At 33.6% G+C, this 27,032-nt stretch overlaps 2 protein-coding genes across 3 annotated transcripts; one reads left to right on the top strand and one right to left on the bottom strand.

The window, feature by feature from the left end:
• Positions 1 to 1,132: 1,132 nt before the first annotated feature.
• On the top strand, positions 1,133 to 7,658 carry LOC127810693 (uncharacterized). Of its 2 annotated transcripts, none has more exons than XM_052350298.1 (8): positions 1,133 to 1,341; positions 3,079 to 3,109; positions 3,644 to 3,662; positions 4,175 to 4,272; positions 6,098 to 6,196; positions 6,769 to 6,941; positions 7,058 to 7,153; positions 7,236 to 7,653. In XM_052350298.1, the coding sequence occupies exons 1-7, from the start codon at positions 1,165 to 1,167 to the stop codon at positions 7,142 to 7,144; spliced, it is 684 nt and encodes a 227-aa protein (XP_052206258.1). In that variant the 5' UTR covers positions 1,133 to 1,164; the 3' UTR covers positions 7,145 to 7,153; positions 7,236 to 7,653. The 2 variants fall into 2 exon arrangements, with proteins under 2 accessions (XP_052206258.1, XP_052206259.1); XM_052350299.1 differs by having other exon boundaries at positions 1,202 to 1,341; positions 2,948 to 3,109; positions 7,236 to 7,658.
• Positions 7,659 to 8,726: 1,068 nt separating this feature from the next.
• On the bottom strand, positions 8,727 to 11,299 carry LOC127809143 (cytochrome P450 86B1-like). Its single transcript, XM_052347847.1, has 2 exons — positions 9,623 to 11,299; positions 8,727 to 9,444 (listed from the first exon to the last, which is right to left on the bottom strand). Exons 1-2 carry the CDS (start codon positions 10,856 to 10,858, stop codon positions 9,043 to 9,045), a joined length of 1,638 nt encoding a protein of 545 aa, XP_052203807.1. The 5' UTR covers positions 10,859 to 11,299; the 3' UTR covers positions 8,727 to 9,042.
• Between the last annotated feature and the right edge of the window lie 15,733 nt (positions 11,300 to 27,032).

Below are 27,032 nucleotides of genomic sequence, written 5' to 3'. Positions count from 1 at the left end.
CAGACACACCATTGACTAGGAAAACTATGACCAAAGAAGATGAAGCAAAAGATCTCCTTGATAAGAGAAAACCAACACTTAGTCACGATAATCGGAAAAGAAACGAGAACAATCACTATGATCTAAAATGACGATTGATGCAGTTGACGATTATGAGGGTGCTAATGATGATTGCAACTGCAAGATGCGACTGGAAGGGGTTGACAACGATCAACAATGTTCAAGGGTTGCAGAGAATTGAATGATGTTACAGGTCTTTTCTAGACCATTTCTTATGGGTTAGACTCAACCCAGTAGGCCGCCCCGATCTCTCGAAGTCCAACAAGCCCAAGGATGTGGTTGTCAAAGCAGGGTTGCATGTCGCTGAAATCTGAGCTTAGACCGCAGGAACCAAACGAGCACCCAACAATACTTTTAGCTCGCTGGTTGAATCGTTTAACTCGCATAACAAGAAAATTGTGGAATAATAGGAGACGATATCTATCTGCCTTATCTAAGGTAAATCAAATCCCAAAAATCATGGTGTTCGTTTCTAATAATTCAAAAACGATAAAGAAACGCCATCCACGGAGCAGAATCATTATACATTTAAAATTCATTCAAATTATAAACACCCCGCTCTATAAATTGGGGTCAACAACCATTGAATAAAGAGAGGGCAATAAGATATTGTTACTTTGTCGGAATTATCAAGGAACAGTTATAGATTAGGCATCATTCTGGTCAAATCTCGTAAAACTTTCTTATGTATAATTTGTTATTTGTGCTCTTTGTTTCTTTTCTGTGTATTCGTGTATATTCTCTCAATGCGAGATAACGAATCACAATCGATCAACTCCAAACATCGACAAAAGACAATTTGAAAACTCAAATTATATTTTTTCTTTTTAATTATATGTGCATGTGAGTTTTATAAATATTAAAATTATATAATATTTGACATATTAAGTTAGCATGAATATACTCTCTCTAAAATAATTTTATATATTAGATAAAATTATATCTAATTAAGTTAATTTTAATTTAAGTGATAAAAGAAATAGATAAAATTACAAATTTACCAAAAAAAAAAAAAAGTTTGGGTTATTTTCATAATTTGCCCTTTCTTTTATTGTGTTTTTCATTTATCGCTGCTGTGGCCTAGAGAGAGAGAGAGAGGGGAAAATGGAGGAGACGAAGAAGAAGAGCGAGACAGTGAGGAAGGCAGAGAAGCTGGTGGAATCGGCGATGGCAGGGAACGATGCTTCTCACGACGCCTCCCACGTCTTTAGAGTGCGAGACCTCGCTCTCTCCCTTGCTCGCGAAGAAGGCCTCTCTTCGTCTCCCCGTTCCATGGAAATTGTACGTTATCTCTCTGTATTCTTTCCCAAGAATCATATATGTTTTTGCCAAATTGCTTCTTTGATTGACGATGATCATGTTTGTGAAATGTATGTGCCTTTGTAACTAGGTTTCTATAAGGAAGTGAGAAAGGAAAGGAGAGTTAATATTATTGGGTGCGTGTAAATAATGTTTTATGGTTTTTTTCAATCTTCGGTTCTGTCCATAATCCTTGTTCAAACATAGCCTGATGAGATAATAACTAATTATAATAATCAGATCCCTAAAGTTAAGGAATCCTGACAATTTTTTATCCATTTCTCCTTTCTCCTCAGCTTAACTTAATATGGTAGGCGTCTATTTTGGGACAAAAATGGTATTGGTGCAGTATTCTTTTTGTTGGTTTGATTGAGAAGCACTCATATTAAACGCTTTGTCGTTGTCAATTCCTTTATTTTCTATACCCTGTTGCAGTTTTTCTTCCTTAGTTATGGATGTTAACTACCGACATCCATCTTATTAGTGCACCCCTTACTTCTGGATTCTTCTGGATACACTTCCTAGTGTCTTTACTTCCATCTTAATTAGTGCACACCTTATTTTGATTTGATCATCCCAAATAAAAGTGTGGGGATACTGTGACAGAGTTAGGCACTTATTTTTTTTCAATAACAAACTCTTCTAGTGTTTTCCAGAATTTGCATGCAGGAGATGAAGCACCTCTTCCCCTCCCCCCTCCCTTTTCCTTTGAGAAGAAAAGTGAAGTTGGAGTACTTGGAAGTAATGGCAGCCATAAAAATTGGATATTCGATGCGTCCAGTGTTGTTTTACCTATATTAATAGTTCTTTGAAGATGATAAAAAAAAGTTATTTGAAAATAATTTTAGTTCTTACTCATACATCTACTTTTTGGTTGGGTGTTTGAACAAGTCCCCATTCTGGCTTTATGACTTTTACTTATTTTCATCTGCTTTTCAGAACTTATGACGACATATTTTAGATGTGTATGTGTGTGGACATTTTGTCTAAATGAACATCAGCATGTAATAATTTAATTAACATGGGCATGAAAATGTTGTATGAATTTTCTTTTTCGGTATCTAGCACTGCAGTTCTGGTGCTCTTATTATGGAATAGTTAATAATGATTACAAGTGAAACAACAATGGAGATCAAGAGATGAAGATTACTGAATAAATTCTAACCCAGACTCTTCTACCGCACACTTTTACTAAACCACTACCCCAAATTAAACCAGTTCTTATTGGACCAAGAGACATGGCACCATTTTCCAAAATATGGATGCTTTGTATTCATTGAGCAACGATGAGTTAGACCTAATTAAGGTAACAAGCCTTCGGACAAATTCTCTATCTTTCAATGAAGTAAATTGAAACATATTTCTGGTAGCAATTCATACTTTGTCATCTCATTTAAGGTCTGCCTGTCAATTTCTTTTCTTGCAATGCAATTGAAATGGAGCCATTTGCTACTTTGAGCATCCAAGAAGTCCAAACTTTTACTAACAGATTTTTATTGTTTAACGTGGATATCTTCTTTGCTTTAAAAAATATTTCCTCTTTCAATGGATGAAAAACGTGTGCTATATTTTGAACTTTGTGGTACAGGTAGTTGGAGGAAACCCTCTTCCCCGCCCCACGACACTGACATTGCCTGTTTCTAACCTTTTCTTATGGAAGTTCTTGTTTCTTTTTTAACTTGCACATATTTGCAATCTTTTTTCTATCTCTTTTGGCAGGTAGAACTTGCTGCACTTCTCCATGATATAGGTATTTGCTATCCCCTTGTTTCTGTTTACACTTGCATGCACAAAGTATCCCAAGAATTTCTTCTCTTTTTGTCATCTCTGAACTATTTTCATGTGCATTCATTTGCCTTGATCATAAAGAACTCCTGTCCTTGGGAGTGGCCATATGTGCTGAGGCATGGCTTTTCCAACTGGAAAGTAGCAATGTATGAAATTTTGTTCTGAATGAGTTCAGTGTATTTCTTTGTTTGCTTAGCATCTCCCTATGTGAACTTTTTCTTCTTATTTTATTTCATTTGCTACTTTGTGTGAAAGTACAGTTGTACAAATCACAGTATTTATGGCGTTCCAAAAAAATAAAAACTTTTAACAGTTGTACAGTTAAAGTTCACCAGTGCATGATAAATCTTGGAAATGTTGTTGAGAAATTCTTGTAATAAAAATTTGCATGTGCTCTTTATGTGAGCCAGTTCTAGCATAGCAATTGAATGTATATATTTCTTAGTCTTAAATTTGGAGCCACTGATGGCATTCTTTATTGAATGTTTGGTGGCAGGGGACTACAAATACATCAGGTCGGTGCTGCTCTTTCTAGTTTATTCATTATTTAAATATTTTCCTTTGTTATTTAATGTGTGCACATTCCTCCACTTGATTCTCTTTTTGGCGCCTCCAGTTTTTCATTTATCCATTCCGCATTTTTTCTCTAAAATGCAAAAACACAGGTAATGTTTCTATAACTGTGTGGAACTTGAATTTTTACAAAATTATATGTTCATATTGGGAAAATCAACATGAGTGTGAATTAACTTTTCCTACTCTTCAGTACCCATGAACAAAATATATTCAGTATATATTTCTAATAGCACATGAAGTGCATTTGTAGCTACATCACCTGCTTTAGGTAGGGCCGTAGTGCTTGTTTTCACCATGAGTATTCACAGAGTATAATGCATATTTCTATTTCCCTGCTGTAAATCATATATATTGTTTGTGGGTGTTTCATTTGTCACAATGTAAGTTGTTCACCTCTTACGGTCCTTAAATTTCTCTTTTCTTTTGCCTCTCTTATTTTTCTGCCTTACAGAGATCCATCAGAAGAGAAAATTGTTGAGAATTTTCTGGAGGCCGAGGGTGTAGAAGAGAGCAAGAGGACAGAGATATTGAGTATCATAAACAGGATGGGTGAGTTTGTCTGAGGCAGCTCTGCTTTGAGATTATTTGGAGGTTTTCTGTTATTATTTTTCATCTCCCTGAAAATTGTCATTTAACATAAAATTTTGTGGTTTTTAACGTGGCTTTGACTGCATTATCTCATTGGGTCTTTGTTTCTCAACCCAGAACCAAATTGGATAAGAAATAAACCAAAATTTTCAAGTTTTAAGATAGATTTTTGGCTCCAGCTAAACTGACTCCCAGCTGAGACCTAGGCCAATGGGCTACTTAATAAAATAGATGATTGTTGAAAGGAACTTCTACAAAATCATCATTGAATTTTGCAACTTGCTTGCAACATTTTATATGGTATGAGACCTTCCTTTTGTTTAAATTTCAAGAAGTTTACATTCCAAGTTCTCTCATTGATAGCTCCAATATGATACCTATATTAGTATCTATGGCTTGAAAATCTATATGTTTTGTGAACAACATACAAATTTCCTCCTCATTTCCAGCAATTAACTTCAATAACAATGATGCGAATGCAAACATGCCTTGTGTTATGTTCTCATGAGGGTGAAAAATTTTGCTTGCTGATATTTTCCTTTTGTCTTGATAATTATTGTGAACTTCAGCAATCCCTTGATGATGACTTCTTCAAGATATACAATATATTAAGCGTTAATCATACTGTGTGGGGTAGAAATCTTTAACAGACTGGGCTGCCTGTGAAATAGCCCTGCCTGGCACTGTAGTGTGTGGGTTGGGCCGGGCCTAGGAATATGGCCCTCGGCCTGTTTCAAATTAAAAATTAAAAAAATAAAAGATGATGAAAAATTAATAAATGCAACACACAATTACTTTGTTTATATTTTGTTGCTTAGAAATTCTAAGAATTTAAAAGTCTTAAATCTTCTTAAAAATAAAAAATATGTTACGAAGTATGACAAGTTATGATTTACAATTTAAAATTCAATACTTAAATGTCAACTTTCAACACGGTTGCATAATATTTAAAATTTATAACTCAATATAAACATGTTTGATACAATTTTTCTTTATATTTTACAACATTTTGTATTTTAAATTAAGTGTGAACATTTTTTTTAAATTGAAGCATATTTTGAAAAAATAAATGGGCTGACCCATTTAGCTCATTTGGGCCAAAGCCGGGCCTGGCTTGGGCCTCTTGATAAGGGCCTAGGAGCCAAGTTGGGCCATCCGTTGTGGGGCTGGCCAATTTCTCATCTCTAAATTGTGGGGTCGATTTCAGGAATTCTAGCTCCCTGTTGATTTCTCTCATTTGTCAAGAATTCATGTTGTTTGACCCAATAAGTTTTATGTTGGTTGTATGCCGCCTAAAGCAAGCAACCCTTTCTCATTTATCAAAGCTTGGGACTGTCTGTAAATATCTATTCACTATCAGAGCTGCAGAGTTAATAAGTTATTCAAGATTGGTTGAACTTAAATTTGACAATCTTGAAATCTACACATCAATACTTGTATAACTACAGGCTTGTGTCCTTTCCACTTTTGAATTTGTAAAAAATTCAAGCCGTTAGCCATTAAAACTCCAAGTTGTGCATGCTGCCTTTTTTCTTTAACCATTTTGACTAGTATTAGACAACTTGATTTGTGGTTTAAACAATTTCCACCTTTTCTTGTTGAACATTAATCCATTAACGAATGTGTTGCAATAAATGACTTCTTAGCACCGGCCCTTTTGAGTTGGAACTAATTGTGATGGTTGCACGGTACCTAACTTATTAAAATGTTGTGTTTCCATTCGTTTATCCCAAATTTTACGTTTTATTAAGTGAAATTTGTCCTAGCTGATTTCCTGAATTTTCAGGTTTCAAAGAGGAAGTTGGGGGTTGTGGAGACACTAATTATTCTGTAGAATTTGGGGTTGTGCAAGATGCTGATCGTCTTGATGCAATTGGTGCTATTGGTAATATATGTGTTATTTTAGTTTTTAAACGGAACGTTCCATAGTCTGAATACAAACTGTGTCCCTTTCATATACATACATATATATATATATATTGTTTTCAATGCCCAAGGATATCATACGCCCGTGCATTTTGACAAGGAAATAACATTTTGGTGAATTGGACTTCTTCCTTATTGTTGTGTTCTATCCTTGACTGACTGAGAATGATCCTTTTAGTTGTACCTTTAGCGCTTGTTGCAACCAGTGCTCCATTGTCTGTGTGTCCCCCCTGTTCCCCACTTCCCTTTTCTTGCTGTCTTCTTGGGAGGTGAAAACCTGATAACTGAGGTGGTAGAGTTTGGTAAGAACTTCACACCTATGCTAAGGAAAGATGTACTTGTACTACTGCATAGAATGTCTTTGCACAAGTCCTAACTTCGGCTTATTAACCTTCATTAGTCTACTTGCTGCTGACCCTTCTCTTTACGAAATTAATTAAATCAACCTTCTTTAGAAGGCTGGAGGCAGAATGTGTTCTTCATGTTATTGTTCTCTAATTTGCATATGCCTCAAGGTATCCTTTGTTCCAGGAATTGCTCGTTGTTTCACTTTTGGCGGCAGTAGAAACAATGCACTCCATGACCCAAGCATTAAGCCACGATCAGATTTGTCCAAGGATCAATACATGAAGAAAGAAAAGCAGACTAGCGTGAATCATTTTCATGAGAAGCTTCTGAAGCTGAAGGACTTAATGAAGACAAAGGTGAAGACAAAAATCTTATAATCGATGCATGCCCTTTGGGGATATCTTAGACTTGTTCATTACGTAAACATGAAAAAGATAAAAAAAGTATTTGACACGGGCAAATGATTTATCAGGCCGGGCAGAGGAGGGCTGAGAAAAGGCACAAGTTCATGGAGGACTTCCTCAAAGAGCTGTATGAAGAATGGGATGGCCGGGCCTGAATGTAACAGGTATGTATGAATCTGTATTTTGCATTTTGACTAGTAGTTTGCTTCCCACTGTCCTTCCTGATTGCCAAACCACGTTTACCAGTGCATGTGGCACGCAATGGCTCGTTCCTCGCCCTAGCAACTTTATGTTAGAGAAAGGCGCGAGAGGGTAGTTTGTGACGAAACCTAAGATCCGGCAGTGAACATTTTTGCGCAGGGCTGAGCCTTGTGATTCTCATATTCGGACTAAATGTTAGCTGAAGTTGTTGTACAAGTGCCAGCTTAGTGTGTGCCTTAATTTGGTGCTTCAGTTGTTTCACGCTTTCTAACTGCTTTGGTTTCTCTATTCTTGTTTTTTGGGGGGGGCATATTGGTGTGTTGGTTGGCCAACTGTTTCATGCTCTGTCAATGAAGTGTGTCGATTTCCTCTCCTATTTTACTTCCATGTTTCAAAGCCCACTCTTTTAGTGTGAATCCTCTCTCTCTCTCTCAATGGCAAACTTTTGTATACAAAAAGTGGGGTCCATCCACGAATTTTGAACCTTTTAGTGTTTGAAATCTTTCTATGATATTTGATTTGATCGGTTTTATAGTGATTGTTGATCACTTAAATACAACCTTTCTCTTTTATTTGAGTTTGGCACTGCCAGTAAATAAAAGAAATGCTTTCAATTAATATTAGAAGTATCGATATTTAATTGATTAAATTTATATTTTTAATTTTGAATTTTTATATTTTTCTCGCGTGGTTATCTGAACTTTTCGTAATTTTAATTATACCTCTAAACTTGATTTTTGAAGTTAATTTAATTTCTATATTTTGAATTTTTTTTTTGATAGTAATTTGAACTTTTTATTATTTCGACTATACTTTTAGATTTGTATTTTTTAATCAATTTAATTGGGTTAATTATACCAATAATCATTCAACTTTGCATTTTGTTACTATTTGGTTATTGAACTTTGAAATGTTATTTGTTGATCACTAATATTTCAAAACTATTACTACTTAGCCACTAAATTTTAAATTATTACATGTTAGTCATTAATATTTCAAAATCTTTTCTTACCCATCATTCGTTAGTCACTGAACTTTAAGTTCACAAATGACGGATGAGAAACAGTTTTGAAATATTAGTGATTAGTATGTAACATTTTAAAGTTCAATGACTAAGCAGTAACAATTTTAAAATATTAGTGACTAACAGGTAACATTTTAAAGTTCAGTGACCAAACAGTAACAGAATGCAAAGTTGAGTGATTATTAGTGTAATTAATCTCAATTTAATCCTTGTACTTTTATGTGTGAAAAAAATAAAGTGATATGATAAAATACATGTCACATTATGTTTACGTTAAAATACATTGAGTTAAATTGACTCGAAATACAAGTTGAAGGATGTAATTGAAACAATGAAAAATTTGAGTTATCATATGAAAAAAAGATCAAAGTACGGGGTTAAATTGACTTGAAAATATAAGTTTAGAAGTGTAATTTAAAAACGAAAAGTTCAAATCATCTCATAAAATAAAGGAAAATATTAGGGTAAAATGATAGACTTGGCCTATTTGATTCCATCCAAAAGAAAAAGTATAGAAACAAAAAAGAAATAGGTAAATCAATAAATAAATTATGAATCATTACATCAAGATATCCAATCCATTATTCAAATATTGCAACATATACCTAAAACTCCAAGCTAGCTCATCCTGTCTCTCTTTTTTTCTTTTTTCTTTTTTGGGTTGTTTCCCCTCTAAATCTTTCTTACATACCATAATAATCCATAGGAAACTGTATCCTAATAATAAAGAAGAAAAAGAAAGAGAAAGATAAAGATAAAAGAAGACGAAGCATAACCAGAGAAACACAGCTAGCTTGCTTTGCATGGGGACAATGAATGATCATCTAATCATTTGATACTGAGATACTTCTGAAGCTCACCCTCATCTCGCCGAAGAAGTTTCACCTTCAGGCCGTGCTTCATGTACATGGTCAGCGCCAGCTTCGGCTCCACCGGGTGGTTCTCCGCCACCTTGACGTGGAACCGGTAGAGGATGGACGCGGCGGCGAACTTCATCTGGTAGTAGGCGAAGTCCTTGCCCAGGCACAGCCGTGGGCCGCCGTTGAACGCGGTGAATCGGTACGCCGACTCGCTCATGAACCGGCCCTCCCGGAGCCACCGCTCCGGCCGGTACTCCCGGCAGTCCTTCCCCCATATCCCCTCCATTCTTCCCATTGCGTAGATTGCGTAGATTATCTTTGTGCCCTTCTTCAGCACTGTTCCATCTGGGAAAACATCGTCTTCAACAACCTGACATTAACCATCGAAACAACAGTTCCTTTTTGAGTAATTGATGATCAGTAAACCTTGATTAAGACTGTCCTTGTACCTTAAATAACTGTCCTTAAGTACTAACAATCAAGTTTGGGCCATATCCATCATAAGAAAGCCTAATATTTGTTGGGTTTGGGTGGTTTTGGAAATTTACCTCCTTGTGGTCAACAGGCACAGAAGGGTACAATCTGAGAGCCTCTGATAACGCAGCCTGCAAATATTCCATCTTCTTCACTTCCTCCGGCCTGAACACCGGCGACCTCTCTCTCTCGCCCTCCCTTTCCCCAATTATCCCACATATCTCCGCCAGTATCCTCTCCTCCACCGCCGGATTCCGATCCAGCAGCCAGAAAAACCAGCTCAGCGCTACCGACGACGTGTCTCTCCCGGCCAGTATGAAGTTCACACATATATCCCTCAGAAACTTCTCCGAAAACCCCACCCCGTTCTCATCCCTCAACCCCATGAATATCGTCAAGAGATCAGACCTTTGCTTCTTCTCCCCGGATTGCAGCAGCGCAAGCTCTTTCCTCCTCGTCCGGATCACCTCCTCGGCGAACTCGTCCACTCGCTTTATCGACCGCTTCAGCGTCCTCTCGAACCCCACATCCATGCCTCTCATCGCCTTCCACAGAAGCGTCGGCGTGACGAAGCGTAGAAGCGTTGCTTGCGTTGCGTCTTCGAAGGCCTTGGCGAATGGAATTTCCGGTAGCCCGGGCCGTAAACAGCCAGGGTCGACGCCAAACGCGATCATGCAGACGTTGTCGAATGTTAATCTTAGGAGAACGTCTTGTAGATCAATGGGTAGAGATTGGTTTAGAGAGTTTTCTAGAACGGGCAAGAGACGTGCGTGGACAAGTTCGAGCAAGGACTCGGTGGTGAGCTGCCGGAACTTGGCGGAGTGGAACTCGATGCTGGCCGTTTTCCTCTGCCGTTGCCACGTGTCGTCATCGGCGCTGAATATGCCGTCGCCGAGGAGGTCTCGGACGGTGTCCCGGAAGTACTCGCCCTTGGGGAAGTTGGAAAATTTGGTCTTGAGCAGGTGCTCCAGGTTCCGTGGGTCCGAAGTGACAACGCAGTTGAGGTTGGTGAACCACGGCCCTCTGAATACGAACGTGCCGTTTCGCCTGCAGAGTACGCCGGAGATCCACTCGTACATGTCGGTCCGGAGTCCGACGACCAGAGAAGGGAGCATGCCAAGGACGGGCCACACCGGGAGGCCTTGGTGCTTCTGCTGCCTGAGCGAATGAATGGCAACAAAAACAAAGGCTGCTACGGCAACCTCAAGGATCTGGACATCGGGCTGGAAGAAGCGGGCAGGCTGGAAGAAGCGGTGCCCGCCGCTGGCGGAGGAGACCGGCGAGGAAGTCATGTTGGCGGTGAGATTCATCTTGAAATTGGGATATGATAATACTGATAAGATCAAAATGGGAAGTAGAAGAAGAGACGTCGAGTACTGGAGAAAGAGATGGTGATCATCACAAGAGTTATAAGGGACCGGGGGACATGGTACGGAGTAGAGGGTGTTTTCTTGGCGTGCATGAACATAGGCAGTGGGTTTGAGATTTGGTGAGCTGAAATGGGGGCTACTTGCAATATTGTTCCATCTCCCTCTCTTTCTCTGATCAACTTACTTCTTCATGTCACTTGGAGAAGAAGAATTAACATATATATACATATATGTGTATGTATAGTTGTTTTCTTGAAGCAAGGTTAATTTGATTTTTGTGGGTGTATTTGGCTTGGATTGGCTTGGCTTGGCTTGTGTGGAGAAGAAGAGAGGCTTTTCATTGGGTTGACACTATAGTCTACAGTGGTGTGATGATGGCTACAAAGCACATATGTTGGATGGTGGGGGGTGGGTGGGGGCTTGTTAACCTAAGCCTACCAATATTACTAAACTATATATATGTACTATGTGTTAATTTACAAGCTAGCTCAAGCAAGTTTCCTCTTGCCAACACAACACTTGCACAATTAGCTTACTTGTCAACCACGTCCAATATATACACCATCTAATGTATTATGTCCACCTGTAATTAGATAATATATATATAGACAACATTTGTGTGGTAGGGTAAGGCAACAAAAAGTCCTAGGTGGCATGCAGCTGAGGGTTGATTTCCCAGGTGGGTTTGGTTGCCACGTGTAGCTACACCTGGCGCAAGTCAAGTGCAAACATATTCACGATGATCATTATTTTTATGTCTTATAAAAACTGTTGGGTAGTTGGGTTGGGTATATATGCATCTAGTACATGGTATATATGCATAACCATGGAAGTGATTGAGAAATGATTGAAAATAAATTGTCTCTGTTCTTGGCGGACGTTGCAACTGTAAAGAACCAATCTACGTTAGTGGCTTCACCCATAATCCAAAACAAAGTTTAAGGTTAAGAGAATGTACCAAACATTCTCTCACACTATTTTCCTATGATTCATTATTAAATATTAAAAGGTGGAAAGGGGGTGGCCCTAAATATTCTCTTGGGTAGATGCCTTGGTTAGTTACTTAGGTAAGTGGGTATATTTTATATATTAATTATGAGTTTTTCATGATAATAAAAATTATTATTATTATTATTATTATTATTATTTATAACTCAGGTTTTGAATTTCGCCCGATTAGTTATGGGGACGACGGGCAGTCTTCCCCAAGTTCACCCGTCGAATAAACTCGAGTAAATGCCACCAGAAAGATTTGATTTCTGATATTTTCTGTGAAACTTTACATATTTTATTGTTGAGTCATGTTCGTGGAAGTAAAAAAAAAAAAAAAAAAAAGTTGAATGGATTATTAATGGGAAGAAGCACAAATACAATTGGTTAGGGTAATTAGTGGCCTCATGAATCATGATATTGCTGCACGAGAGCTTGAGTTGAAGAGAGGGTATTATGCATTGGGAGGAGACAAAAGCAAAGAAATTGGACAAGTGAACCATCGTATGAAATTAAGCCTTTTAGTACATGAAATGAAACTTGGACGCAAGTAATCAACTAGAAGGAGTCTTTCGTTTGAAGAAACTACCAAAAATTAAGCCATTATTAACACACAATCGTTGTTAAGAGACACACTTAATTTTTGGGTTCTCTTCTCTTGCTAGAATTGTGTTGCCTAGAAAAACACCTAAGTGCGGTGAATTGAGTTTTTGAAAAATATTTAACTTTTTATTATAATTAAAAATTCTTTTTGTAGTGATTTTTTTGTTGAGTTTTTACCAACAAAAAATAAAATAATTTATCACACAAACACAAGAATTTTTATAGAGATTTAACTCTTTAAAAAGCTTAGCCTTTTCTCCCAAGTACAAAGCTTAAGGTTCCACTAGGGAGGGTAAAATAACACTAGCTTTTGGTATGGAATTAGAATCAAAGGAAAATCCTTTACCTAAGCAAGACAACACACTTAGGGTTGGCAATGGTTCGGTTTGATTTCGATTTTTGTCAAAATCATAACCAAACTAAACTTAAATTACTAAAATCAAAACCAAATAATTATCCATTTGGTTTTAAAAATTTAAAATCATAACCAAATCGTTCGGTTTCAGTTTAACCATGATTTTTTTAGTTTAATCTATACCAACAAACAAAGACAAATAACATTCATAAATTTTTTTAATAATTTCACAACAAATAAAGATAAATTCTAATAAAGTTATCTTATTCTTGCATAAAGTTACAAAACTTTTTGGATATAAAATCACATCTCCAAACCTATAATTGTTAAGATCAATAAATTAATATTTGCATAATTATATTATAATTTAAACTAAAAAAAATTATTTACGAAAATTAATACCTTCATCAACAACATTAATATCTTTTTTGTAAATTGATGCATATCCATCTGAAATGAATGAGCCAACTCCATCCAACAAAATTATAAATATAAAAAATAAATTAATATGAAAATGTAGTCTTAACAATAAAAAAATAATTAGTAAATGAAATAAATTCACATTTTTCCACTTCATTTGATAATCAACTTTGGGCACACATCAATGCTTCTATTGTCTTTAAATGAAGTCGATTACGATGAGGACTCACCAGTCTCCCACTAGAACTGAATGCCGACTCCGAAGCAATAATAGATACAAGAATGGCTAATATATCTCTTGCAATAGTTTTTAAGGTAGGATACTTCATCCTTCACTTTCCACCAAAGTAAAATATCAAACTGATCATTATTAACTATAACATCTTCATCCAAGTAAATGTCCAATTTAGTTATGAAACTAGTAACTTTAGTAGTTTTCCCATTTTTAAGAAAATATTGATATTCATCATCAAAAGAAATGAAATTCTCTCTTGAAGTTTGAGTGACGCTCCCATCCAATGTACATTATTGGTTATTCACATCATTCATTTTGTTCTTTTTAATGTGATATTCCTCAATCAAATCATAATAAAGGTACTTGATGCTACTAATTTGTTCATTATAGTCATAAGGATAGACCTTAGGAGAGTAAAAGTCAAGAAAAGTCATCTTATACCTAGGATCTAACACTACAGCAACACCCATCAACTTATGAACGAGAAGAGAAGGGGAATGAGAAGAGAATGGTAGAAGGGTTTGCAAGCAAGGCAATTGGGCTAGGGCTAGGCTCGGGTGGGTTGGGTTGTATATAATATAGATATTATATATATATTCGTTTTGGTTTGGTTTGATTTAGTTTAGTTCGGTTACCTATCATTTGGTTCGGTTTCGGTTCGAATTTTGGTTTGATTTTAGTGAAAACCATAACCAAACCATACCCATTGAAACAGTGTTCGATTTTTCCCCAAACCAAACCATTACCCAGTCAAACGATTTTTAACCGCGTTGACCGGTTCAGTTCCCCACAGTTTCGATTGCAATTGCCATCTCTAAACACATTAGCATATAACTAACAATAACCTTTCACACAACAAGTGAGTAAAACAAACTTACAACTAATTTGAGCCAAATCGAAAACAAGCAACAAACTATCTTTCACAGCTGCAAATCTTCAACACTTGGACTTGCACTCTTGTTTTCAAATCTCTTTGAAGTTTGTTCTCTCAATCATAGACCGCAACATCATTCAAGACCCACCAGGAGCTTCAAGAACACTAGCTGTTACTCATGAGGGGATGAGCAATTTTGAAATTCAAAAATAAAATCAGCTTTCTAGCCCTTTATTCCATCTTTTCGGCAACTGTTGAAATGAAATCAACAAAAAAAATTTGTATAGCAAGTCAAAGAGTTAGCAAGAGGGGACAATCTGTAGCATAATTAATCATAAGCTTTAAGGAGACAAAAAATGGCAAAGATGGTAGAATAAAACAGAATTGAAAAAGAGCAATCTAAAAAGCAACTTTATCAAAAAGGTATTTACCTTTTAAACATGAAAATCAGATAAAAAAAAATAAAGTATAATAGTAAATAGTGATACAAAAAGAAACAACTTAGCATGCACTAAGTATGAGATACAAAGAATCAGAACAACAGAGTTGACTGTTGAACTTCGGTTGATTAAAGACATCACTTCGGTTGACTTAAGTTATCCAAAGGGCTGAAGACCCAATTTCGATTAAAGGAAAGGTCGACCTAAGATCAATGATTGACTTTCTGATCAACTGAAGATTATACCTCAATTGACCTAAGTTATCCAGCATCCTTAAGCACAAGATCAGTCGACTCATAGGTTGACTTAAGATGTGGGCCTAATTTTCTAGCCAACTTCGATCAACCTAAGATTAATTTCAATCGAACTAAGTTACATAGAAATGAACCCAAACAAATTGCAAACTTTGGTCGACTTATCTGAAGCATCGATCGACCGAAGATGCTTATGTACGAAAAATAGAGATTTTAAAAGTATAAGAGACGTTGAATAAGTATAAATAAATAAGAAATAATTTTTGCTATCATCAAACTCATTTTTGCTACCCTTGAGCTTAATAGATTGTATTTAAGGTTGGAATTAAATTAGTTACCTTTTCTTCGTTCATTCCCTTATTTTTTCTCCATTTCCTTTTTTTTTTTTCTTTTCTCTCCCTCTCTTTCTCGCTGGTTATCTACTTTATTTCCATTGTTTCTATCGTCATGATCCTATTTGATGATTTCACATATGAGATACAAACAAAAATATCTCTCAGTGAAGGTAAGATTTAAATAAGCAATTTAGATTTAATTTGGAGGCCAAGAAGATTAGGCTTGAAGAGTTGGATCTAGATCTGAAATAAATTCAAAAATTAACCTTAAAATTATCGAAGCTAGGAAGATCAAAAAGTTCGAGTCCAAACCCCCACTCATATTATATTGGCGGTTCACCAAGCTTACTTAAGAGATCAAAACTGATCCTTCGCATGGTATAATCTTGATCCTATACCAACTTTCCAATAAGCCCATATAAAGGCATAATTTTTTAGGACTCAAGTGGCTCGTTAATTATGAATTGATTGTATCATTATCATATCTATTTAGTCTCGAATATAATGATTGACTTGAATATTGAAAGTTCTACTGAGAGAGTGAACCATACTTTTCTTTTGCAAGTATAGTAAGTCTCATACAAGGTCAGGTTTAAGGATCACTAGGAATATCTTGAAATTGACAAAAACCAGTTGAAAACACAATCACTATATGAATTAAATGATAATTGACCAAAAAACCCTGGCTACTATTCATTATTAAAATTACTTTACATGCTTAATTACATTTTTCAAGGTACAATAACACCTTATGTTTTTAATTATTTCTCATTTTTGAAAAATAAAAACGAAAAAAGGATACGAAACAGAAAGGGAAAAACAACGTTTTTAAAAAAAATAGGAAATGAAAATGCAAGAGAAATGCGTAAATAAAAAAATATAAGAGTTTTTTTTTTAAATATAATTTTTAATATAAAAAATTATAGAAAATATTTATTCAATCTAAAAATAAATATAAATTTTATAATGCCTTCAAATAAATTTCGAAAATAAATTTTAAAAAAATATTTTTCTAATATTATAAAATAGCCTCGAAACATTTTTAAGATTGTAAAAATAGCCTTGAAACGTTTTTTATTGTTTTGGAAATGGAAACATCTTCAAAACACCAAAACAACACCTGAGATGTTTTCATGCATCATGGATTATTACTAGCTAGTTGTCAAGAAGATTAAAAAAATAAAATCATAATTAGGAAAACTCGAGTTTGTTATTTTGTATTGACATTTTGTATTGATGTCTTATATATTTACATTAATATAACACAAAATATAAAATATTAATATAGAGTACCATAACAAATATCAAAATTAAGTATTTAAATAGCATTTCCCTTTTTTTTTCACTACTTCCATCTTGAAAGTTATTATTTTTGCTAACTATTTTATAGTCCAAGATATTATGCACACTCACATAAGATGGGAACAATGAGCACATCTATATGTTTTATGTTTGTTGTTTTTTCACAATCTGCCTAATGTTCCTAAGCATTATATTTAAGGATATGGGCTGGCCCAATACAATTAACACGAGCCCAAATTGAAAACATTTTAATTAGCCCTTTGTGTAGGCCCAAATAGGAGAATCAAAACTATGCTAGCCCAATAGTCAAATTAGGCCTAGCCAAACCAGTACTAGCCCATTTCAGAAAGGCAAGTGTTACTTGGACATTCAATTTTGACACTTAGGTCTGTTTGATTGGCTATATTTTTGGTGCTGTTTAATAGATTATATTTTTTAGGTAATTCAAATTCTCACTTTTGCTCACGTGATGTCCAATTCTAACTTTTGCTAGAAAACCAATTCTTAGGGAAGGGGTTGGAAAAGAAATTTCAGGCATTTGGGAGAAGAAGAAGATGCAGCAGCAACAAACAGTAGAAGAGCGAAAGCACGAAAGAGAAAAAGAGGAGAAGCGCGGCCGGCGATCGCGATGAGGAGGGGAAGCGTGGCCGGCGGTCACGAGGAGCAGGGGAAGCTCGGTTGGCGGTCGAGCATGGCAGCCAAGACCAATGATGGCAGCGACGAACTGAGAGAGAGAGGGCGAGGACGGTGAAAGCATTCCGAAGCATCAAAAGTGCTCTAATCGACGCTGCCAGGCTCTCGGCATCGTGCTGCTCCGTTGGAACTTGCTTAGTTGAAGACGATGCTTCCATCATCACATCTTCCCTCTTCTCGGCTCTGCTCCTATGTATGTATGTATGTATGTATATTTGTGTATATACATACACACACAAAGATGGGGTGTGTATGTATGGGTAGTGCTTTGATCGACGTTGTCGGGCTCTCGGCCTCGTGATGCTCCGCTAGAACTTGCTCGGTTGAAGACGATGCTGCCATCATCGCCTCTTCCCTCTTCTCGGCTCTGCTCTGCTTCTATGTATGTATGTATATTTGTGTATATACATACACACACAAAGTTGGGTGTGTGTATGTATATTTGTGTGTATATATTTGATTTTTTGAATATTTTGTATAGTATATTTGGTTTTTTGAATATTTGTGTATATATATTTGATTTTTTGAATATTTTGTATAATATATTTGATTTATTTTTAGGTAATTTCTAGATAAAAAATTAAGTCAATCAAATGCCTTCAATTGATATTTTCCTTAGAATTTAATTCTAGGTAATTTAATTCCCTATAATTCATTTTCTTTCTATCTAAATTCCACCATTGCAATCAAACGCACAATTTGATGTATTATATTAATATACATATATACTATATTATTGTAGAATGTCAATTCAAATGTTAATATTAAGTGTTTAAGTAACATTTTTGCCGTACTTAATATCACTTGTACTAGGTAGATTAAAACCACAAACTCGATTCATAATTTTGTAATCATGTAGTCTCTTAATTATTTGGATGACTATTTATTATTTGATTTATGAGCTCTCTTGAATAATTCCTAAAATAAATTCTTTTAAATAATTATTGTGTTAAAAAGAGTGAAACAAATGGATGGAGGATGGGATGAGGAGAATCTTCCCAAGGATTAGGGTCTTTCACACTAATTTTAGATTAGATTACATAGGAATTGAAATTCTTAAATTTTTGAATTGAAGATTGGACTAACTTCACTACAAAAAAAAATTGATTTTTTACGACAATTTTTTTGCATTGATTTTTAAAACCACTACAAAATACTATGTTTTCGGCGATTTGCAAACCGCTGCAAAATATGTTTTTTGTGACGATTTTTAAATAATTGTAGTGAAATTAAAAATTAAATTAAATTTCACGACGGTTTCTGACTATATTGCATGGAAACGGAAATGGACATTTTTCTAAAAAAATATGTATAAATAGGGTCCGAAACGGGGATAGGAAACTTTTCGAAAACGACTTTTATGAGGTGTTTTTGTGTAACATAGGTTTTTGAGAAATCACGGTTTAATTAAAAAAAATTAAAATAACATTTGCGATTATTTTTCAAAATCGTTGCAAAATTTATTAAAAAATTAAATTTAAAGAATAATTTAAAATTAAAATTAAATTAGCATTTACGACAATTTTTATAGACCACCACAAAATTCATTAAAAAATTAAATTTTGCTTAAGAAAATAATTAAAAATTAAATTAATAAAAAGAAATATAAAATCTTAAAAAGAAATTTAAAATTTAATTTAAATTAATGGAAAAATTCATTAAAAAAATTTAATTTAAAAAAATAAAAAGAAATTTAACAAAATTTTAATATATAAAATTTTAATAATTTTTAAAAAATATATAAAATCTTTTTATTTTTATTTTTTAATCAATTAATTTATTTAATTTAACTCAATTAATTTATTCTATTATTCTTTTAAAAAATAATCAATTAATTAATATTTTTAATTTATATTAAAAAATATAAAATATAATTCTAAAAAATAGTAATTGAATTAATATATAATTTATATGCACACATACATGATAAGAAGACTTTGCAGATTAGATGATCCGCGTGGGCATAAGTGAGCTCACGGGTTCGAAATTGGGAAAGGAGAAGGCTGAGAAGTTAATTTTCAGCATGATCATGTGATGCGCAGGGCCCCGGCGTCCTCGCGAGCCTAATGTCTAAGGAATTGCCTAAAGTCCAAGCAGGTATATATGTATATATACACATGTGAATATGGTGACACCATGCTTGCTTGAATGGATGGAGTTTTTGTGGAGAAGATACTTAGAGCTCACACAATGAGGTCAGCGCCAACCAACACCTCTCTCTCTCTCTCTCTCTCTCTCTATCTCTCTCTCTATATATGACTATATCTCTGAGTCACGCTGCTTTGTTTTAAACTTTTCCCAGTAAACAAACAAGAAATATATATATGTTGACTCATGAATCAGAAGCCACCTTTTAATATACGAGCTAGCAGTCTTTTTATATAAAATAATAAACAAATAATTTGGAAAACGTATCACCCACCACCATCATGCATTATTTTGGACGTCATGAACCAAACAATATAATTACAACGACAATAAATACTAGATTCAAATATTTATTGTGCATTTTGTGTTTGATTAATTTTGTGTGTAGATATGATGTGGCATTGCATCTAAACACATTGGGAGCTAAGCATGTTCTCAACTTTTCGAAGAAGTGTGCCAACACAAAGATGTTTCTCCATGTGTCCATTGGTTAGAACATTCATTAGGCAATCAAGGACGGATGAATTATCGATGGGTCTATCGAAAGGGGGTAAAAAGACAATTTTACCCCCCACACCTTATTTTCTCCCTCCTCCTCCTATGGATTGCAACCGCCCTGCTTCTCTCCTCTCCCCTCTCATGGCCGCTGCCCTCGCCTCGCCCGATCGTTGTTGCATCTTCAGCGACGATCGACGAGGTAGCGAGGCGACAGAGACGCAACGGCAAGGCGATGGCGACGACGAGGCTAGGGTAACGACCATGAGAGGGGAAGGGAGAGAAGCAGGGGCGGGGGCCCACTTTGCAAATTTGCAAAGTGGGCGGGACAATTTTGACTTTTTGCCCTCTTTCTATAAATCTCTCTGTGACCCTCTCTGTCTCTATAATGGAGCTCTTTATGTTATATTTATAATTATTAGTATTTCGGGCGTGCGGGCAGGCCGCCCACTCTTGAGTGCATGTCTCCTAATTAAAAATATATTTATTTTTTAATTTTGCAATGATTCTGAAATTTTTTCTAAATTTTTTTTTTTAATTTTTACAACAATTTTGAAACTATCGCTAAAATTAATTTTTTTTTAATTTTTGAACCATCGCTAAATATTTTAAAAATTGCCGCTAAATCACTTATTTTACGGTAGTTTAGCGACGATAAATCTAATGATTATTGAAAATCGTCGCTAAATGCTCTGTTACTTTTGATTTAGCAGTAATTTTGAAAATTATCGTTAAATACAAAAAAATGAATGTTAAATGCTAATTTTTTTTTATAATGATTAGGGCTGCCATCCAATTGAATTGGTCAGACTTTAGGTATTATGTGAACCATTCTAATGTACCTACTTCCCATGATGTTTACAATTCTTGAATTAAAATTGTCTATTTTTGTCACACATGGAGGTGGTCCTCACTATATACACGTGTAACATGTTGAATGGGAGAGTAATTAGAATAAGGTTTTAATCTCTTGTTTGTTGTTTTTACTAAAGTTTAACAAAATACATTGAAGGTGGTGGGTGGGGGGGTAGGGGTCGTGGAGTTAGGTTGGATGGCGCAATCAGGTCTAATGCTTTGACTTTCAACGTCCATGCATTCATTCATATGCATTCATGATGTTTGGCCGCTCTTTAATTTGTTCCAATGATCAATTTCTTCCACTTTGTACAAAAATTTGACATAGCCGTGATAACTAATTAAGATTTATGCTCCTTTTGTTTGTTTGGAGAAAAAATTTCGATTAATGAAAAAGTGACAAATAAAAGGATGCCCTCTCTAGAAATAATTGCAGCTATTTTGCTTCTCTTCATCACGCTTCACATCTCTTCATCTATGTTTGTTAATTGCAGCTATTTCGCTTCTCTTCATCGCGCTTCACATCTCTCCATCTATGTTTGTTGCGCTCCGCCTTTCTCAATCTCTACCTATGTTGTCGTTTCCGTCAAGCTTGTCTCTCTGTGTCTCTGCTTGTATAACCAAGTTGTGTGCGCTTGCATCATTGTTGTCATATGCCCTTGCATCACCATCTCTTATCTCGCTTCATTTCTCAATAACCACTCTTATCTCTCTCTTCTCTTTTGCACGTGCACGCATGTAAGTATGGTCTAAGAGATAAGTTATTGTTTTGTAATTTGTTAAATGCAAATTCTAAACCCTAAACCAAACAATGTATCGTTTGAAAATAAGTGTTGTACTAATTCAAAGTTTGGACCAATTTTAAAAAAGTCTATGTTTCAAGTGGTCACTTATCCACCTCCAAAGTAGGTTCATTGTCAATGTCTCATCTTGTTAAAGTCATTGAATTTATCTTCTTATAATCTTAGATATTGAATTTTAAGTTTCTTAATATTGTATTTTAATTTTTAATTATAACCATTAAATTTTAATTTCATTGCAACTCAATTCATCTTTTAATTTTTCATCAAATTTTGTTAACAAAAATTAACATAATATATGTCAAAAAAAAAAAAAAAACCCAAAACTCCATAATATCATTTTTTTTTATAGCTAAAATGATATCTAGGAGACTGAATGTCTCATGGATATGCAAAATGTTTGCGAAAGATGGTTTCCAAGAAATCAGAGGAAACCTAGAGACCATTTCAATCTCTCGGAGATCAACCTCGAGAGAGGCTTACAATCTCTCAAAGCTAGTCTTTGAGAGACTGTAACATTCTAGAGTTTATTTTGCAAATTTCTCTTTTTCGGAGAGGTCCCAAATTAAACACAAACAAGATAATTCTAACATCCAAAAATTCATTTGAAAGTTCTGTAAAAAAGATAAACATTATTCATAGAAATTCTAATTTTAGTGAATTTCACAATATCAGAAATACTTATCACAAAATCTCATGCTTTTCTATAAATAGATGAGCTTTTATTTCTAAAAGAATATACCTCTTATAATTTCAATGTTTTATTTAACTATTTAATAAATTTAGTGATTACCTTAATCATGAGAGTATTTACGTGGAGATTGTTCTGCACCTTTTGCTAATTCTCTTTTTTATAGAGTCTAAACAGTTTGTTGACAACACTCCCAATAAATAAATTTATTATTGTGCTCGAAAGATAATAGTATATATTAATTTAAATCTCAAAATTATTTGTAATAAAATTTATTTTAACTTTAACATTAAATGATTTTTGGATTCATATTATTTTTATTGGTCGATAAAAAATATATCATATTTTAAAATATTTTTTCAAATAATAAAAATATTTAAATATTAAAAATAAAATATATTAAATACACAACTCTTTTAACACACCATATTTTATTTTTATTTTTTATTTAGGGACAGAAATGAAAATAGATCGGCAGAATGAATGACAGTATACCGTACATCAGGTTATTCGGAAGGAAAGCTCCCTGAATCCTGAACGCACGCCGGCCGGATTGCGCATACTGATCTACAGCTACCTACCGTTGCAGCGCCGACAGGGACCGGATCTGCCGGCGGCGGACGGAGCTGAAGGCGAAGGAATGGAGGAGATGTGTGAGATCGGCCACGGATCTGCTCCGGCGGCGAGAGGCGAAGGTCAGCAGGCGGCGCATCGGTTCCTCTCTCTCTCGATTCTTCCGCCGCCTCGCCTTCTACACGTTTCCAATCCCTGGAAGTCAGTTACATTTACCTCACCTGTTTGTTGGACCAATGCATGATTAACTTTTGGCCGTATCTGAATATTCCCTTTGCGTCTCGAACAAATATAATAATTCAAAAAACTAGACAATAATTATTAAAATTCAGTGCAAGGTTTGTTTGTTTGTAGCGCCTGTCATGTCATTTTGCCATTGTTCTCATGAAATATAATTAACAATAATTATTAACATTTGTCGAATATAAAATGTATACAGCTTTGAATAATAAACCATTGTAGATGCTACCGAAATGCTTTGGATACGCCATTTGGATGTTTCTCATATTTTCAGATTATTTTTATAATTTTAAAAATATTTTATAATATTAAAAAAATATTGAAAGCGCGTTGCTACGAACAGATTAGCGATAGATTTTTTTTCGTCTATAACTCAAAATTTTTATTTTTGAAATTTATTTGAATATATTATAGAGTTTATGTTTAATTTTAAATTAAATAATTATTTTTTATTAAAAATTATATTTACAAAAAGACTTTTATATTTTTTTTATTTACGCATTTTTTCATGTTTTTATTTCTTACTTTTTTTTAAAAATATTATTTTTATTTTTATTTTTTGTGCAACCTAGTGTATATATTTATTTATTATCCATCTATTATATTTATTATCTATAATGAAGTTGGAAAAATGGTTCAGAGAAAGAAATTTTTATTTTTTATTAATTTATTGAACATGACTTAATTAGTGAAAATTAAATAAAGTTCGTGTTTTCTGATTACCTTTTTAAAAAATATACACTCCATCAAAAGATCACCTCTTTTATAATGGATATGTCTTAAAAGTATGATAATAACCTTTCAAGAATAATATATTTTTTAAATTTAAATCAATTGACATGACTCTTAAAAACACAAGTATATATATTCGTTCGCTCATTCCTTATAATATTTATATATATTTATTTATTATCTAACGTTAAATATTGAAAGTTATTTTATTGGTTTCACTCTATTTGTTACTTCGTACACTCGACATTTGGTTGGATAACAAGTTTGTCGAGTTAACCATAATTATAATTTGAAGCTTGATAATTACATGTTTTATTTTTCGTTTTTGTGGTTTCTTCTCTCACTCACTCTCTCTCTCTATATGTATATATAACGGGGTAACAAACACTCATATTTTTTTACTTTACCGAATGAGATGCTGATATCAATAATAACGAAAGTTACAATAAACAATTTTGTGGCACGTAAAAAAAGAAAATTAGGTATATTTGGTTCAATGCCTATTCTAAAGAATTGACATTCACCTAATGAAAATTAGATTAAACTTAGGTTAAATAATTTTATTGTTGGGTATAACACATGTTTTCAATAAAATTAGTGTATAAATTGTAATTTATTTTAATATAAGAACAACAGTTTAATATATCTTTCTTTTCTCTTTAATGATGAATTCAATTAGATCTCTTCATTGTTTTATAACTCTTATTAATTTTGGTATAAATTGTATAATTTATTTTTAAAAAAATACCAATTTAATTCAACATGTTTAATGTGAAAAATAATAATAATAATCATAATTTTCCTTTAGTAAGTTTAGGGTTTAAAATTTAGTATTTTTGTCGTGAAAGTAGATGTTTTGTAACGAGGGACGAAATCCTCTGCAGGAAACTTTATATTCTTTAATAAATTATTTTTAATACTTAATTTGTCTTATAATAATTATTAAAAGTTTAATTTTGTTATAATTTAGTCTTTTATTAAAAAATTTATCAAAAACTTATAAAGTGACATATACATAAAATAAAAGAAATAAAAAAAAAAAAAAAAAGTCAATTGCTAGTGAGTGTCATTGATAATTGCCCCTGATGCACGGTAACGGCTTGGAGTCGTTTTCACATTTTCAAGACATTCCTGATTCCTCGTTTCAAAAACGTTAAATATAATAAAAAAATGTTTATCGAATCATTTTCATAATTTCAAAAGTATTGGAGGCGTTTTGTAATAAATTAAACTTTTTGAAAACGCATTTTTGGCATTGGATCTAACTAACAAATATATTTGATTGTCTCTCACTCGATCACTTCTTCTCGCGTATATCCTAACCCAGAATCATTTTTCTCTAAAGTCAAAATCAAACTCCACTGAATTAGTGAATCCTTTATCTCGTCTTCAACCATCATTTTGTAGTCGACGTCGTTTCCCTATTCGTAGCTAGTTGCTTGGTACTCGGTGTCTCCATTGATTGAGTTGAGGCTTTGTGCGATTGCTCAATGCTCATTTCTCTCTCACCATCGATTGCTTAGTGGTCAGTATTCTGCTTGCCTAGGTCAATTGCTTGATGCTCAATTCCCTCTTATCGTTGATTACTCGGTGTTCGTGTAGCCATCGACATAGTTGTTCAATGGTCATTTGTTAATGCTCTGCTTGCCTGTTAGGTTCTTTTAAAAATATATATATTATTTATTTTTAATTATTAAGTCATGGAGAATGATTATAGAACTTATATTTATTGTTAATGATTGTTTAAAGGCATTATAGACTTTATGTTTATATTTATTTAAATATATTATAAAATTTATAATTATATCCATTTGAATGTATTATGTAATTTATGCTTATAGTTGCTTGAATGTATTATGAAATGAATTCATGTGTAATTTTAGATTGAATAATTATTTTTTATATTAAAAATTATATTTAAAAAAAACTCCATATTTTTTTATTTACACTCTTATCCTGTGTTTTCTTTTTCTATTTTTTTTTAAAAAATTTATTTTCCTATTTTCATTACATATCGGAAATATTTTTTGTTTTTATTTTTATTTCCGTGTAATCAAGTAATCGCTATTACAGACACAACAATGGAAAAATTTATAATTGATTCTTTATTCTTCTTTGAAAGTTACTAAGTCTCTTTTAAGTCGTTTTTTTTCAATTTCTCAAAAAAATTCTATCAAAATCAATGAGATTTTTTGATTCGCTCAATCTCTAATGAAAATTTTACAAATTAAAAATGAAGAAGATCCAAACAAACCACTATTTAAAAGGAAATTAAGAAAGATGGAGCCAAGAAGTGAAATAAATATTAATAATACAAATGAGAAGGAAAGTTTGCCATGAAGTGTTAGGCACCTTGTAGGTGAAGAATATCTCTTCCCTATGCAATTTAATTACTTAATTTCTTCTTAGACTTCAAACATTAGAACAAACCCAAAATTATCCTCAATATCTTTGAAAGTTTGTTTTTGGCTTGCCCCAAGTTTAGGGGGAGGGGATCCGATTTGATTCGATCCGATTGTATAATATTTGAAATAATTTTTTTTTTAATTAATATGATTTAAAAGTGTTATCTGGATATTCAATTATGATATTTTCAATAATATTCATACATTAATTATAATATTTTTTATCGTCTCTTATTATTTAACTCAAAAAAGTAAAAAATGAACAAGTATAGAATCAGTCAACTCCTCTTACTTTTCTAGAACAATATTTCTACAAAAAAAACAAAATTGGTTAGTTAGTCATGTAACCAATTTCTTCACTTTTTCTATAGAAAAATCCCCAACTTGTTCGAGGGGAATTATTATTCTTACCCAAATGTTGTTAGCCATACTTTGCTTTTTTCGAATCATAATTATGAAAAGATTTGAAACGTGACGTTAATATAAATATATAATATATTAAAAATATCCAAATAATATTCTTGAATCATTTAAAGCATGTAGTTGTGAATTCAAAGCAATTGACCGATCAATCCCTTCAAATTACTCTCATTGCGATTGGACCCTACATCTGTTGTCTAAGCTTTGAAGATATCCCAAGTTTACATTTTGCATTTGGAAGCAACAGTCTTTCC

The sequence above is a fragment of the Diospyros lotus genome, chromosome 9 (genome assembly GCF_014633365.1).
Source record: "Diospyros lotus cultivar Yz01 chromosome 9, ASM1463336v1, whole genome shotgun sequence".
Lineage (NCBI taxonomy): Eukaryota > Viridiplantae > Streptophyta > Magnoliopsida > Ericales > Ebenaceae > Diospyros > Diospyros lotus.
Note: the sequence above shows the minus strand (reverse complement) of the source record. Positions and strands in the feature narration are given on the sequence as shown.

Excerpts from the sequence above, each read along its gene's own strand:
- LOC127810693 (XM_052350298.1), top strand. The coding sequence starts at position 1,165 with ATGGAGGAGACGAAGAAGAAGAGCGAGACAGTGAGGAAGGCAGAGAAG. Across the intron at positions 1,342-3,078 it reads CTCCCCGTTCCATGGAAATT|GTAGAACTTGCTGCACTTCT; the intron begins GTACGTTATCTC and ends CTCTTTTGGCAG. Across the intron at positions 6,197-6,768 it reads TGATGCAATTGGTGCTATTG|GAATTGCTCGTTGTTTCACT; the intron begins GTAATATATGTG and ends CCTTTGTTCCAG.
- LOC127809143 (XM_052347847.1), bottom strand. The coding sequence starts at position 10,858 with ATGAATCTCACCGCCAACATGACTTCCTCGCCGGTCTCCTCCGCCAGC. Across the intron at positions 9,445-9,622 it reads TGCCTGTTGACCACAAGGAG|GTTGTTGAAGACGATGTTTT; the intron begins GTAAATTTCCAA and ends GGTTAATGTCAG.